This window comes from Saccopteryx leptura, chromosome 5, assembly GCF_036850995.1.
Source record: "Saccopteryx leptura isolate mSacLep1 chromosome 5, mSacLep1_pri_phased_curated, whole genome shotgun sequence".
NCBI classification, from domain to species: Eukaryota; Metazoa; Chordata; class Mammalia; order Chiroptera; family Emballonuridae; genus Saccopteryx; species Saccopteryx leptura.
The window spans coordinates 125,195,649-125,211,138 of record NC_089507.1 but is presented as its reverse complement, the minus strand read 5'-3'; the positions used below and the strand labels follow the sequence as shown (position 1 = coordinate 125,211,138).

Here is a 15,490-nt window from a genome sequence, read left to right as displayed (position 1 = left end):
CTTAAAATTCAAAGCTTAGTTGAAATGCTTCCCCTTTCTTTCATTCTTTTTTTGTAAATAATTTTTGGTCATTATTTACTTTGTGCAGAGCATGAAATTATAATTTCACAAGCAGCTTGTTGGTGACTGATTGTGAGTCTCTCACAGGAAAGCAGATGGAACATGTAATCACAGCACAGTATTATTTATTTAGTAGTGCGGCATTCTGTTAGAGCTATCGTTTTATTCTCAGCATCTTTTTTCATAAAAATTACTATAATGCTGTAGCTCTGTAGGAGAAACAAGTGTCTGCCAAGTTTCTCCACTCTCTGCCAAGAATGGGTATTTCTCCTCCTTTGACAGCTCTTTCGTTTGGAGCTCTGACAATCTCAGTCACTTGAAGCTTTTCAGATGCCATCCTACCCTTTCCTTAATAGTGAGCAGAAGATGTGGCAAAATACTGAAGTGTTTTCTAAACCCTTGAAGAGGAATGAAAGATACTTATTATTGTTGTTGTTTAAATGTATTTTCAGGCCCTGGCTGGTTGGTTCAGTGGTAGAGTGTTGGCCCGGTGTGTGGAAGTCCTGGGTTTGATTCCTCGTCAGGGCACTCAGGATAAGCGACCATCTCTTTCTCCCCCCTCCCCCCTCCCCCTTCTTTATCTCTCTCTCTCTCTTTTCCCCTTTGGCAGCAATGGCTCAAATGGTCGAGCAACGTTGGCCCTGGGCACTGCCTCCGCTTTACACGCTAAAATAGCTTGCGGAGCAACCGAGCTACAGCTCAGCCGGGCACAGCATCACCTGGCAGGGGCTTGCCAGTGGATACCAGTTGGGGTGCATGTGGGTGTCTGTCTCTGCCTCCCTACCTCTCAATAATAATAATAATTTAAAAAGATAAATATATTTTTATGTGCTCTACTCCTTTGAGAATTGTAGTCATTCTGAAAATCATGACATATCCATGTTTCAACATAGTACATTTATTCACATCTTTATAAAATCAGCTTTAAAAATAATGAAATGTCAGAAGGCTCTGAAGTGAATGTCCTAAAATGGAAGGGGAATTTGTTCTGAGTGGGGGTTGATGGAGAAGGTAACTCCAGAACATCAGGGGACTGTTTGCAGCTGTAACACTGATCCAAGTGTATGATTCTCAAGGTTGGGTAGGGAGTCAGCGACCTCATGAGAGCAAGATGGTAACTGTGGGCTCTCCTCACAAAAATGCACACCAGAAGTGTTACATATAATTTCAGTGGGAGAAGGTATCCCTAGAGCAGCACACTGATGATTTCACGAATCTCTGATGTAGAGCCTGCTCTCCTCACATCAACAGACAATACACAGTTAAGGTACTTAAGGCCAGAACCCGAAAAAAGGAAGCTCCAGAGGCACTTTATATTTACTGAGTTTCCATACCCCACATTTATTCTACGGAATGGAGATGGAGAAATAACATAGTCATTTGCCTGAAGAAATTCATTCATTTATTGAACAAATATTGTTTTACATTTTGGGCACATTCATGAGAAAAAAACCAAAGTTCAGACCTCAAGGGCAGCTTTCATCCCAGTGGGGGAAACAGTCAGTTAATAAATAATAACATAATTCAGCTAGTGATGAGATCCATAAAGAGAAAGTAAGATGCGGGATGGAGAGTGATGGGATCGACATCACTTTAAACAGTATCTGAGTCGGGGCAAGCCTTCCTGGTGGGGTCACATCTGAGTAAGACTTAAATAAAGTGAAGGAATCTGCTATGCAAATACCTGGGTGAAAGTACCCTAGCCGAGCAATAATAACTAAGGCCTGACTCAGTATGTTTGAGGAATGCCAAGAAAGTTGGTATGCCTGGAGATTAGTAAGCAAGGAGTCTGGGGGTGAGTCCCAAGGCTGGTGGGATGGTACTGATCGTACAGGGTCTTTTGGGCTAAGGTAAGGAGGTTAGATTTTTCCCCTAATGTTCAAAAAAAGGAACCCATTGGAAGGTTACAAATAGAGAACAAGCAACAACTAAGCTATGTTTGAAACAAACAAAAAATAAGATCATTTTTTGCAATACAATGCAAAAAAAAGTGAAAACTGCAATACCAATTTGAAGGTTAATATAGCAGGGCCAGTAGGACTGGGTGGTCACTGTGGAAAGAGTGAGAAATGGCCAGAGTGAAGACACATGCTGATGGTAGATTTGACTGAATTTGCTGATGGGTTGGATGTGGGGTGTGAGAAGGAGAGGAGTTGAGATGTTTCAAGGTTCTTGGACTACATACCTGAGTAAATTACGGTAAAACATACTGAAGTAGACATGTAAAATGAACAGTGTGGTATGTTAAATGCTATCATATAGAAATTCAGAGGAATATAGCTGTGGGAAAGAAAGGAAAGCCCAAGGGTGTTGAACACCCAGACTGCCATGAATGAAACAATAGAAAATGTATCCAGGAAGATGGAGACCTATTAATTAAGCCATAAGTTTCTATATTTCAAGTATTGTTTTATTATCCCAAGTTTTAGTTTACTATTTTAATTCTCTAGAAATGAAATAAAACTATCAATAAGTGGTAGGTGACATGGTGGTCATTGATGATGGCCTTAGTGGAAACTATTTTGGTGAGTTGATGAAGGTGAAGAGTCAGATAGGAGATGTTTACAAGGACGGTGGAGTGAGAAAATGAAGAAAACAAAGTAGTTCATAAAATTTTTGACTGTGACGGATGATAGGGTGCAAATACAAAGAAAGCACATAGTACTGTTCATTCATGGTTTGGGTTTTCTAAAATTGATTTGATGGAAAGACAGAGGGACAAGATGATTTAAGGTTTGACAGGATTATTATTAAAATAATAGATCATAAATCTAAGCAGTACAAGAATTGAAGAAATGAGAAGCTGATGAAGTGAAAGTAGAGGAAAGAAATAGTTGGAGATCCCAATAAAACTGAAGGATCCTGGCTGGCTGGCTCAGTGGATAGAGCATTGGCCTGGCATGTGGACATCCGGGGTTTGATCCCTGGTCAGGGCACACATGAGAAGCGACCATCTGCTTCTCTTCCCTCCCTTTTCCCCTTTTCTCCCTCTTCCTTTCCCGCAGCCAGTGGCTCAGTTGGTCTGAGCATCTGCCTCAGGTGCTGAGGATAACTCAGTTGATTCAGGCTGTGGTCCCATGGCGGGGTTTGGGGGGGGGAGGGAGTTGCCAGGTGGATACTGGTCAGGATGCATGTGGGAGTCTGTCTCCCTATCTCTCTTCCTCTCACTTAAAAAAAAGAAGAAGAAGAAAAAGAAACGGAAGGATACCTGTAGTGGTAGTAGCAGAATAATGAAGCTGTATCTTTCATCATGTGCTTATTGGCTACTGAAAAACCCTTTAAGTCTGAACATTGTAGGTGCTAAGAGGGAAAAGTGAACAGGTAAATAAAAACTGGTGGCATATCAAGCACAATAGCAGAAGACAAAGGTGAATTATAGGTGGATGCTACTGAGTCAGAATTAAATAGAAGAGGCCAAAGAGAAGTTTTAAAAGCAATGAGAACATTCCTGCTTGTGGATAGGATGTAGTAGCAGTGGGATGAGGAGGGCATTTCTCCCACTGTAACAACTATAACAAGCAAATGGATTTTAACCCTTTGAGTAGTGGATTTTTTTCATGCTCGCTGACATCTGGGAGTGATTTTTTTTAAAAATGAAATTAGTTCCAGTTACGGTTTTATTAACTTAAAATCATGTTTGTTTGATAACCAATTTATGGAAACAAGAAGAACATACAGTTGCCTTTTTTAAGTGTTGACTTACACATTTTTAAAATAAAAATTTTGTACTCTGGATGGTCAGGAGGCACGAGGACATACAGAATGTTCATTTTACTTCAAAGGTTAAAATAGAAAGAGTTGTGGAAAGACAAATTAAAAAGACTGAGACTACCAAATGCCGGGTAGCTCAGTTAGAGCATCGTCCTGATATGCCAAGGTTGCGGGTATGACCCCCAGTCAGGGCACATGCAGGAATCAATCAATGAATGCATACGTAAGAGGAACAACAGATCCATGTCTCTCTTTCTCTCCCTTCCTCTCTCTATAAAATCAATTTTTTTTTTTTTTAAAAAGGGTGGTAGTATCAAATGTTAGTGAGGATGCAGAACTCGTATTCATAGTTGTGGGAGTGTAAATTGATAAAACCACTTTAGAAAACAGTTCACCAGTAACTGTGAAAGGTAAATATATGTCTACCCTATGACTCATCAGCTTTATTCCTCTATATACCCCAACGAAATGAAGGCTAATGTCCACAAAAAGACATAAGCAAGACTCTTCATTACAGCTTTATTCATGATAGTCTCAAACTGAAATAAAAGAAGCAAACTGGCATATACATACATTGGAATACCATATAGCCATAAAATGTATGGCTTAATGATACAAAAATGAGACCGAATCTCAGAGATACTGTGCTGAGCTTAAGAAGGCAGACGTGAAGGAATTCATGCTGTGTAATTTAATTTACATGGAGTTTAAGGACTGGAAAAACTAAGTGATGATTTTAAAGTTGGAATAATGGTTATCTTTCTGAGAAGGTTTTGGGGAAGGAGTGTGAGGAAATATTCAGGGATGATAAAAGTGTTCTATATTCTGGTCAGAGAGGTGTTGTATTATGAAAGATCAAGTGGAAGAAATATCTGTCAATATACAAAAAACAGAGTAGATTTTACTTTGTAACCCAATCTGACAATCTTAATGAGATTTATTTACCCTATTAATTATTTTGCACATGGATATATTTTATTTTATTTCTATCATTTTACATTAAATTTTTGGTTTTTCTTTGCTGTAATTTCATGCTATATTTTTAGATATTTTCTTTGTTTCTGAACTGAGGAACTTGACTTTGTTCACCTTCCTTTTGGATAACTTAGGACTCTACTACTCATCTGTAGCCTTTAAATACAGATATCTAAACCTGTAATTTACTATCAGTGTAAAAAATAACTAATAACCAGGCAACAACCTCTTTACCAAAAATTACCTTTACCTGTGTTTTATTGAGAAGAACCTAGAATCTAGCTTTTTTTTTTTCTTATAATCTAGCTTTTTTTTTTTTTTCTTATAATGTGTCAGCATTACTTCAGGAATCCTTTTTTAAGACTTATATTATGATTCACAACATCATTATCTTTCAATTTAACTATGCATTTTACTGTATCAACCCACCACAATTGTTTTTGTTTTGTTTTGTTTTGTTTTTTTTCTGAAGCTGGAAACGGGGAGAGACAGTCAGACAGACTCCCACATGCGCCCGACCGGGATCCACCCGGCACGCCCACCAGGGGCGATGCTCTGCCCACCAGGGGGCAATGCTCTGCCCCTCCAGGGCATCGCTCTGCTGCGACCAGAGCCACTCTAGCGCCTGGGGCAGAGGCCAAGGAGCCATCCCCAGTGCCCGGGCCATCTTTGCTCCAATGGAGCCTTGGCTGCGGGAGGGGAAGAGAGAGACAGAGAGGAAGGGGGGGTGTGGAGAAGCAAATGGGCGCTTCTCCTATGTGCCCTGGCTGGGAATCGAACCCGGGTCCCCCATACACCAGGCCGACGCTCTACCGCTGAGCCAACCGGCCAGGGCCCACAATTGTTTTTATATTTTGTCTTTCCCAGTTCTGGCTGGAGTATTTGCCAAGTAATTTGAGTGTATAGTTGATATATGTGTTGAGTCTGTGAATGCCTGAATATGTCTTTTCCGTGTATGAGTGGTCAATTAGTCAGATACAAATTTCTAGTGTCATAATCCTTTTCCCTTTGAACATTGTTGATTATCTTCAATAGAAAGTTGGGAGAAGGGAGGGGCTAAGTCATTTGCTGAGATTTCATCTTTCCTTATTATTCAATATTATTTCTGCTTTCTATTATATATTTTCTATTTAGTCAAGCTCCTGTTTTTATCATCATAAATATAACATTCATTCCTCTTTTAAACCTTTTAGGTATTGTTTTCCCCCTGTTAATAGCCTTCCTCCTTATCTCAACCTGCTTACTCCATTTTATCTATTCTTCCAGGTGTATCTAAAATTCTACCACCTCTGTGGACCTTTCTCCATTTACTCCAATTCATGGTAATTTCCCCTTCCTTATCACAACATTTATTGTTGCTGTCATATGTTTCTTTACTTCCTAGAATCCAAGACTTTTATATCTGGAACAGATCTAAGAGATATAATCCAACTCCCTAATTTTTCAGATCGAAAAAGAGGTGATCAGTAAGCCACATTTTTAACCCAGATAACCCCAAGCCTTCTGGCTTTCTGGGCTACCTTTTAATACCTAACTAATATAGTTCTCATGTCTAATTCCCACCTATTTTTGAAGTCTTCCCTAAAGGAAGGTCCTCATGTTTTCCTGGTCAGTGTTGCAGCCAGCATCCTAGCCGGCGTTCTGGGCTCTGCGAGGGGCCATTTTTTTTTTCCACTGGTCACGTCACTGGAAACCTACAAGTGCCATAAGCCTGGTGTATATGGTATACTTTTACTGCAAATTTGTCTGTCTTACAAGAGTCTAAGAGGCTTGATAACGAACAACATGACTTTTGTACCTTTTACAGCTTCTAGTATAGAGTGAGACATACACAAATGACGTTCATTTGGGTGTTAGATAATGCTGCCCTAACATCCAACAGCTGTTTCCCCTCTAAGGGGGACTTTTATTACAGCCATGTCCTTTCAGGTCATTTCTCATGCTGTCTGCTTCACTGCTTCAACCTCACACAAGTATGTTTCCTTATTCAGAGTGATCTATCTCTCGATCCCCTACCTATAACTAAACATCAATGTTTGTTACAACCCAAAACACTGTAAGTTATCAATTTAGGAAGAGCCAACACAAAGAACCTGATAAAGCTTTGAAATTTATTTATTTTCTTTAACATAAGCAGAACACTCTCCTCTACCAGTCTCTGGAAATGGAAGAAAAATAGTGAACTAATTTATTTTCTCCTGGCAAAGGAAATCTACAGATGTCATGAGTCTGTTCAGCTGCACATGAATTCTCAAGATCTCACAGTGGGATTCAGGTCTTCTTAGATTCCTGTTTTTTTCCTTATATTACCATTTCTTCTGTTTCAGATTTTGTCCAATTTTACATTTTATTATATGTTGTTTTTCTATTGCTTTTAAATGGTTTTACCTGTGTAATTGCTGTCTTTCCAGAAAGAGTGGAGCAGTCAGAAAGCAGGTACTGATTACTGAGGCTGTCAGGGCATCCAGTATACACAGGTGCTCAAGGATTCTTGTGAATTGATTAAGAATTCTACTAATGTATATTATTTAACGAGCATCTATTATGTACCAGACAATGTGTTCAGTGCTTTACATATGTGATCTCTAATTCTATATTATTATACCCATTACACAGAAAAGGAAACTAAAAATTCTAGCAGCTTAAGTAATTTGTTTGATGCCACATGGCCAGATTGAGAGACTAAGTCTGCCGGATTCCAAAACACTGCTCTTTCCGCCATACGCCAGGTGTTCCAAAGCTGTCAATGTTGATAGCTGTTCCTGTATTAGTGATGTTTTTTTAAACGTAAACTTTACAATGCACTTACTGGGCAGTGAACACATCCTTTTTGTAAGGCTGTGTTCTTTTTAAGTCTCAGGAAACCATTCATTTTTTATGTGCTTTTTAAAGCTCAAATGTGAACCTGACATTTTTCTCTCTGCATTTCAGTTTGATCCATTAACAATCGAAAGCAAAGAAGTAGCAACTGTGGTGTTATTGCTTAATTCTCCAGAAGAAGAAATATTGGCCAAAGCATGTGAAGCCATTTATAAATTTGCTTTAAAAGGTTTGGATTTTTCAATTTATCTTTTTATTAGTTGCTTAAAATATTTACTCCAGAAGGGGTACTTTTCTCCCCGTCTTTAACTCCCTTCTGTCAGATGAATTCTTTCAGACAACTGGAATATCGTTTAATGCACGACCTGAAAGTGATGTATCTCCCTAAGGACCTAACTTAATCTTAAGGAGTCATTTTGTCACTGGGTAGAAGAGTCATTTTGAATGTTTTATTGTAGTTTAAAAAATTATAAATGTGACAGGAGCTGAAAAGAGTTCCCCAGTGGTCAAAGTCAGAACAATTTGATTAACAAAGTATAGTAGTATTGGGTTATAACCCAAAGTAGAAAATAAATATTCATAAGCCTATACTTCAATGAATAAATGAAAAAGAAAAGACAAATATCCCATGCAGAAGAATTCTGAATAACTTATGTAGATACTCTGCCCTCAAAGAAACAAAATAGAACTTCTTTGGGTGTAGGTTGTGCATAGTGCCTTCTTTCCAGAGGACAGTATGGAAACGGGGGAAAGAGTAAGCCTGTAGTGGAGAAGTCTGACAAACTAATTTAGCCAGATGATCAATATCAGCATCTACAGTGATAAGTTATGTTATTGATAAACTTGTAATCATGTCTTATTGTGTCCTTGACACAATATAATGAAAGTAGCACTTCTGTGTTATTTTCTCTCAAAACCTATAACCCTAGTCTGTGGTTTAAAAAGAAAATCAAGTTCCTCTTGACTGGTTGTGGCACAGTGGATAGAATGTGGACCCAGGATGCCAAGGTCCCAGATTAGAAACCCCGAGGTTGCCAACTTCAGTGCAGTCTGGTAGGCTTGAGCATTGGCTTGTTGGCTTGAATGCAGGATCATCAACATGATACCAAGGTTTCTGGCTTAAGCCCAAGATTGTTGGCTTGAGCAAGGGGTCACTAGCTTGGCTGGAGCCCCTGGCCAAGGCACGTATGAGAAAGCAATCAATGAACAACTAAAGTGACACAATTACGAGTTGATGTTTCTCATCTCTTTTCTTCCTCTCCTCTCCTCTCCTCTCCTCTCCTCTCCTCTCCTCTCCTCTCCTCTCCTCTCCTCTCCTCTCCTCTCCTCTCCTCTTCTCTCCACCACTCTCCTCTCCTCTCCTCTCCACCACTCTCCTCTCCTCTCCTCTCCTCTCCACCCCTCCCCTCCCCTCCCCTCCCTCCCCTCCCCTTCCCTCCCTCCCCTCCTCTCCCCTCCCCTCCCTCCCCTCCCCTCCCCTCCCCTCCCCTCCCCTCCCCTCTTCTCTCCTCCTCTCCCCTCCCCTTCCCTCTCCTCTCCTTTCCTTTATCTTCTCTCTTTCTCTCTCTCCCTCTCAAAAAGAGAAAATTCAAGTTCTACAGTGTCTCTTCAGGGACATTGTACAAATACCTAGCCAGTACTCCAACCCTGTCACAGCGATCAAAATAAGGAAAGTCTGGGAAACTCGCCAGCTAAGAGGAGCTAAGAATACATGATAACAAACGGTCCTGGGGGATCCAAGCTAAGACCCTGGAACAGAGAAAGAACATAGGGCTCAAACTAGGGAGTTCTGAATAAACTGTTGATTTTAATTAATAATCATGTATCAGCAGTCGCTTATTTATTATAACAAATGTGCCTACTAATATAAAATTTAATAATGAGAAACTTGGTGTGCGATATGTGGGAGCTCCCTGCACTATCTTTGTAATTTTTCTGCAAAACTAAAACTGTTGTAAAAAATAAATATTATTAAAACATTGGAAATGCTACAAATTAGAGTTTATGAGAGATTTATTTATTTATTTATTTATTTATTTATTTATTTATTTATTTTTATTTTTATTTTTTTCATTTTTCTGAAGCTGGAAACAGGGAGAGACAGTTAGACAGACTCCCGCATGCGCCCAACCGGGATCCACCCGGCACGCCCACCAGGGGCAACGCTCTGCCCACCAGGGGGCGATGCTCTGCCCATCCTGGGTGTCGCCATGTTGCGACCAGAGCCACTCTAGCTAGCGCCTGAGGCAGAGGCCACAGAGCCATCCCCAGCGCCCGGGCCATCTTTGCTCCAATGGAGCCTTGGCTGCGGGAGGGGAAGAGAGAGACAGAGAGGAAAGCGCGGCAGAGGGGTGGAGAAGCAAATGGGCGCTTCTCCTGTGTGCCCTGGCCGGGAATCGAACCCGGATCCTCCGCACGCTAGGCTGACGCTCTACCGCTGAGCCAACCGGCCAGGGCATGAGAGATTTATTTATACAAGATTTACAAACATAAAAGATGGTTATATTTTAGTTTATTCCAAATGATGGTAAAATCAGATTTTTATTATACTGTATAACATTTTAATTAGTACTATTTGAAGAGTTTAGTGTAACTTGGTATTTTTAAACAAGACCTTTTAAACTAAGGAGCAGTTTGATCTTAAAGAAATGATCATTAAACATTGGTTGGGGACTTGTGTGAGAGAACAACAAATTATTCAGTTAGCAAATGGTAAAATACTCATCTCACCATGTCACTGTCATCATGGGAATACAGACAAAGCCTAGAGTGGTTCTGGAAGGTAGAGTTTATAAGCAGGTTACATAGAATTCTGGGTCAGTTTCAGGGAAACATGGGATCATGTATCTGTGGTAGCATAAGTCTTATTTGGCCTTATTGAGTCATCAGAAGTCATATAACTGTCATATGTACCCAATTATATATCATATTTTATATGGCATGAGATAAATAAATAGGTAGGATGTATTTTATGTTTAATCAATACAGTAGTTATTGTTAGTCTGGTGTTTCATACTAGCAGTATCTCTGAAATAGCATTTTTTTTTTTTAGATAAATGATAAGATTTTGCTTTCTGGCCAAGATGGAGTAAAAGGCCAGATTTATCCCCTAACTTCAACAACCAATAAAATAGAAAAAATATATGAAGTAGCAGTTGGCAAAACTCTATTAGGCAATGAAAGACAGTGACTACTGGCAGGAAACAAAGGAAATAAATCCTGTGACTGCCCCAAATGACTGATTTTAGAGTTTCCAGGCCGCAGCACAGGAGCAGCCTGTGCAGAGCGCCTCGGGCCTCTGACTTGAGAAGACAGGCCTGAGAGTCCGGGGGCGGAGGCAGCAGGACCTTTCAGGACAGGGTAACAGGAAAGACTGCACTGGGAAGTGACCCTTCTTTGTGAAGGGTCCCACTCACAGAGGTGGAGTAAGGTCGGTTGAGGCCCCAGGCACAGAAGGAAATATTGAGCCCCTTATATTAGAAAAAAATGTAAAGTTGGGGTTTTGTGAGGCCCTTCAGAAGTCAGGGCCCAGGGTGCATGCCCAGTGTGCCCACTGTTAAATCTACCTCTGCCCACTCAAGTATTTGCTGAGTACTGATCAACATGTCCACGTGGGTGAAATACTTGAAGTCAGACAAAGAACCCTACAGGACGAGTGGCAACAGTGCCTGGTACCCACACAGGGCCAGAATTAGTGCTTGTTCTCATAGCCAGATCAAAAAGCCTCAAGATGCATGGACCATTGTGCCAAATACACATGGGTCTTGCCTCAGTAGCCAGAAATAATTAGCGCTGGACTGAGCACTGTTCTGAAAGATCAGAAAGGATCAAATTGTTTCCAGGTAACTGTCCCAGAAAAAAATTTCTAGAATTCAAAAATATTCATTTTACCCAAGTGGGTAAAATACACGATGTCCGGCATCCAATAAAAAAATGTCCGGGCATGAAAAAGAAGCAGGAAAATATAACCCATAATGAGGATATAAATCAATAAGTAAATCAAAAGTGACCCAATTTATGTGTGCCTAGAATCTCTGAAAAAGGCATAGGACAGAAAAAATATTTGAAGAAATTATGGCCAGAAATACTCCCCAATTTGATGAAAACTGCAAGCCCACAGTTTCAAGAAATTCTTCAAAACTCAAGCATAGTGAATATAAAGAAAACTACACCAACTCACATCACAACCAAGTTAAATCTAGAGATAAAGAGAAGATTAAATCTAGTAATAAAGAGAAAATCTTAGAGCAGCCAGAGAACAGACGTTCCATTCAGAGTAACAGAGATAAGGCTGACTGCGGGTTTAGCACCACTATCGAAGTCAAGGAGTCGATGGGGCAACTAGCATCTTTAAAGTACTAAAAGAAAAATAAAATCTTTCAACCTAAAACACAGAAATTTCACAAAAATATTTTTCAGGAAGGTGAAATAAAGTCCTTTCCAGACATTCAGAAGCTGGGGCAGTTCCCTGAGGGCAGAATCATGCTGTTGATTATGGTGCAGTAGGTAGTTCAAGGAAAAGCTAAATGGTGTCAGCTGGGAATATGGGTCCACACAAAGAATAAAGATATAGTACTAGCAGTAATAATTTATGATAATTTTCTTATTATTTAGATCAATTAAAAAACAAAGTGGTTATTTTAAACAAAAATAATAATCATATATTTGCAATCTGAAACATATGTATGAGATATTATGACAGCCCGACCAGGTGGTGGTGCAGTGGATAGAGCACTGACCTGAGATGCTAAGGACCCAGGTTCAAAACCCTGAGGTCCCCAACTTGAGCATGTGCTTACCAGCTTGAGCGTGGGGTCTTGGCTAGAGCGTGGGATCATAGACATGGCCCCATGGTCACTGGCTTGAGCCCAAAGGTCACTGACTTAAAGCTCAAGGTCACTGGCTTGAGCCCAAGGTCGCTGGCTTGAGCAAGGGGTTGGAGCTCAGTTGGAGCCCCCTCGTCAATACACATATGAGGAAGCAGTCAATGAACAACTAAGGTGGTGCAACTATGAGTTGATGCTTCTCATCTCTCTCCCTTCCTCAATGTCTTTCCCTGTCTGTTTATTTCTCTTTCTCTCTCTCATTTGCTAAAAAAAAAAAAAAAAAAGATATATGACAATAACAGACCAAGGTAGAAAGGGAAAAATTAAAATATACTATTGTAAGGTTCTTTTACTACCACTTAAAAGTACTGTCATAGGAGATATACTACAGACTGTAAAGAACCAGTAAAATGCCCTGGCCGGTTGGCTCAGCAGTAGAGCGTCGGCCTAGCGTGCGGAGGACCCAGGTTCAATTCCCGGCCAGGGCACACAGGAGAAGCGCCCATTTGCTTCTCCACCCCTCCGCCGCGCTTTCTTCTCTGTCTCTCTCTTCCCCTCCCGCAGCCAAGGCTCCATTGGAGCAGAGATGGCCCGGGCGCTGGGGATGGCTCTGTGGCCTCTGCCTCAGGCGCTAGAGTGGCTCTGGTTGCAACATGGCGATGCCCAGGATGGGCAGAGCATTGCCCCCTGGTGGGCAGAGCGTCGCCCCATGGTGGGCGTGCCGGGTGGATCCCGGTCTGGTGCATGCAGGGGTCTGTCTGACTGTCTCTCCCTGTTTCCAGTTTCAGAAAAATGAAAAAAAAAAAAAAAAAAAAAAAAAGAACCAGTAAAATAACAGAACAAAGAATAATATAAAATAAGCCAATGAAAGAAGTGAAATGGAATCATAAGAAATATTCAGTTTATACAAAGAAGGGAAAAATAAAGAAAAAGTAAACAGCAATAATGGCACATATAAAAACAAATGACAAGGTGGCTGATTTAAACTTAATCATATTAAAAATCAAATTAAATGTAAATTGTATTTCACTTAATAGAAAGACAGTGTTATAGTGGATAAAAAGCAAGACCAAACTATATACTGCCACCAAGTAATGAACTTAGAATGTAATGACACAAATTATTTGAAAGTAAAAGGGTGGAAAAAAAATCCTATGATAGCACCAACCAAAAAAAAGATGGAGTTACTTTATTAATACTGTATCATAAAAGTAGACAGAAGAAATATACCAGAAGTAAAGAAGGTCATTTTGTAATAACAAAGGGATCAACTAATTAAGAAGCTATGAAAATCCTAAACAGTTATGCTGTTAAAGCCAGACCTTCAAAATATATGAAGCTAGAAATTCAATGAGAAATTGATATCCACAATTGTAGCTGGGGTTTTGATACTCCCTCCCTATCAATAAATGAAAAAACAAATAAATAATAAATTCTTAAGGACCTAAGTGCATAGAGAACATTTTAAAAAATAGAACATATTCTGGGCCATAAAACAAACCTTAATAAATTTAGAAGAATTCCAATTATAGAAAATATGTCATATCACAATAGAATTGAAAATCAGTATTGCAAAGAACTCAAGACCATCAGTAAATAGGAAGTAAATAACACACTTCTATGCATGTTATTAGTTGTGTAATTATGTCATCACATGACTGGCACAGTGCTAGGCACTGAGGGTGTGCAAGAATAGAACAGAAAGGGTATCTGTCCTCATGGACAGTTAAGTTATAGTGGAGAGGTAAACAATGCATGGAGGTCATTAAGTGGTAAAAGAAACACATGATAAAGTGAGATAAGGAAGGCTTGAATGTGGTAATAACATTAGATAGGGTGGTCAGAGGAGACCTCTGTGGAGGTGCAGCGTGAGCTAAGAACTGAATGGCAAGAGGAAGCCAGCTTTGTAAGCATCCGGGGCAAGGGAGTAAACATCAGGGGGACGGGGAGCAGCAAACATCCAGGATACCTGTGCTCGGAAGCTGATTCTAAGAGAAAGACATGTGGAAGCAGAAGAGTGTGAAAAGCAGATGGCAAATAAGAAATTGGGATGGCCTGACCAGGCAGTGGTGCAATGAGTGGAGCGTCGGACTGGAACACAGAGGACCCAGGTTCAAGACCCCGAGGTCGCCAGCTTGAGTGTGGGCTCATCTGGTTTGAGCAAGGCTCACCAGCTTGAGCCCAAGATCTCTGGCTCCAGCAAGGGGTTACTTGGTCTGCTGTAGACCCCCTGTCAAGGCACATATGAGAAATCAATCAATGTGAAACTAAGGTGCCGCAACAAAGAATTGATGTTTCTCATCTCTCTCTCTTCCGTCTGTCTGTCCCTATCTATCTCTCCCTCTGTCTCGGTCACAAAAAAAAAGAAAAGAAAAGAAAAAAAATTTGGATAGCACAACAACGTTTTGGTAAAATTGATGGCATCCATGCATGATTTTATTTTACATGTAATGTCAGGTGAGGAAAATAAAGTGACTCTCTTTGAACTTGGAGCCGTGGAACCTTTAACTAAACTGCTCAGTTACGAAGACAAAATTGTAAGAAGAAATGCCACTATGATATTTGGAATCTTGGCTTCCAACAGTAAGTAGTAGCTTTTAAAAATAAATAAAATAAATAATTACATGTGATGCCTTACCTTTCTTTTAAATTTGATGTTAAGGAATATAATTTTATTTAAACTGACTTTACTGTTAAAGAAAAAGTTAAGTATGGCGTAACAAATGTATGATTTTATATCTTAAGGGATACTTTTAAAATATAAAAATATGTGCAAATACTCTCTAAGTTGGTGCTGTAGTATGTTCCAGTCTTACAAGTTAGGTCTTTTAAAACTGGAATAGGTTTTTTCTTGTTAATATGATGTAATTTGTCTGCCTTGTTGTAAGTTACACTTCATATGTACTTCATAGTAAAGGAAGCCCTGGGTAAACAGTTTTGATACATTTAGTTTTTTAAAGCCCCAAACTATAGTTTGCCAAAAATAAACTTAGAAATATATATACTGCTTAAATTAAACCTATTATTTGCTTGAATATTTTCATATATTTAATAAGGTATAGTAATATATTAGTTAAAATATGCTGTTGTGTCTATTA

The 15,490-nt window shown here is 39.8% G+C and overlaps 1 protein-coding gene across 4 annotated transcripts in view; it reads left to right on the top strand.

The window, feature by feature from the left end:
* ARMC3 (armadillo repeat containing 3) overlaps window positions 1–15,490 on the top strand; it is an 85,138-nt gene that overhangs the window by 8,646 nt on the left and 61,002 nt on the right. For all 4 annotated transcript variants that reach the window (XM_066384552.1, XM_066384553.1, XM_066384551.1 and 1 more), the window contains exons 3-4: window positions 7,678–7,795; window positions 14,850–14,975. In XM_066384552.1, the coding sequence (XP_066240649.1) occupies window positions 7,678–7,795; window positions 14,850–14,975 (244 nt within the window). The remainder of the gene's footprint in view (window positions 1–7,677; window positions 7,796–14,849; window positions 14,976–15,490) is intronic.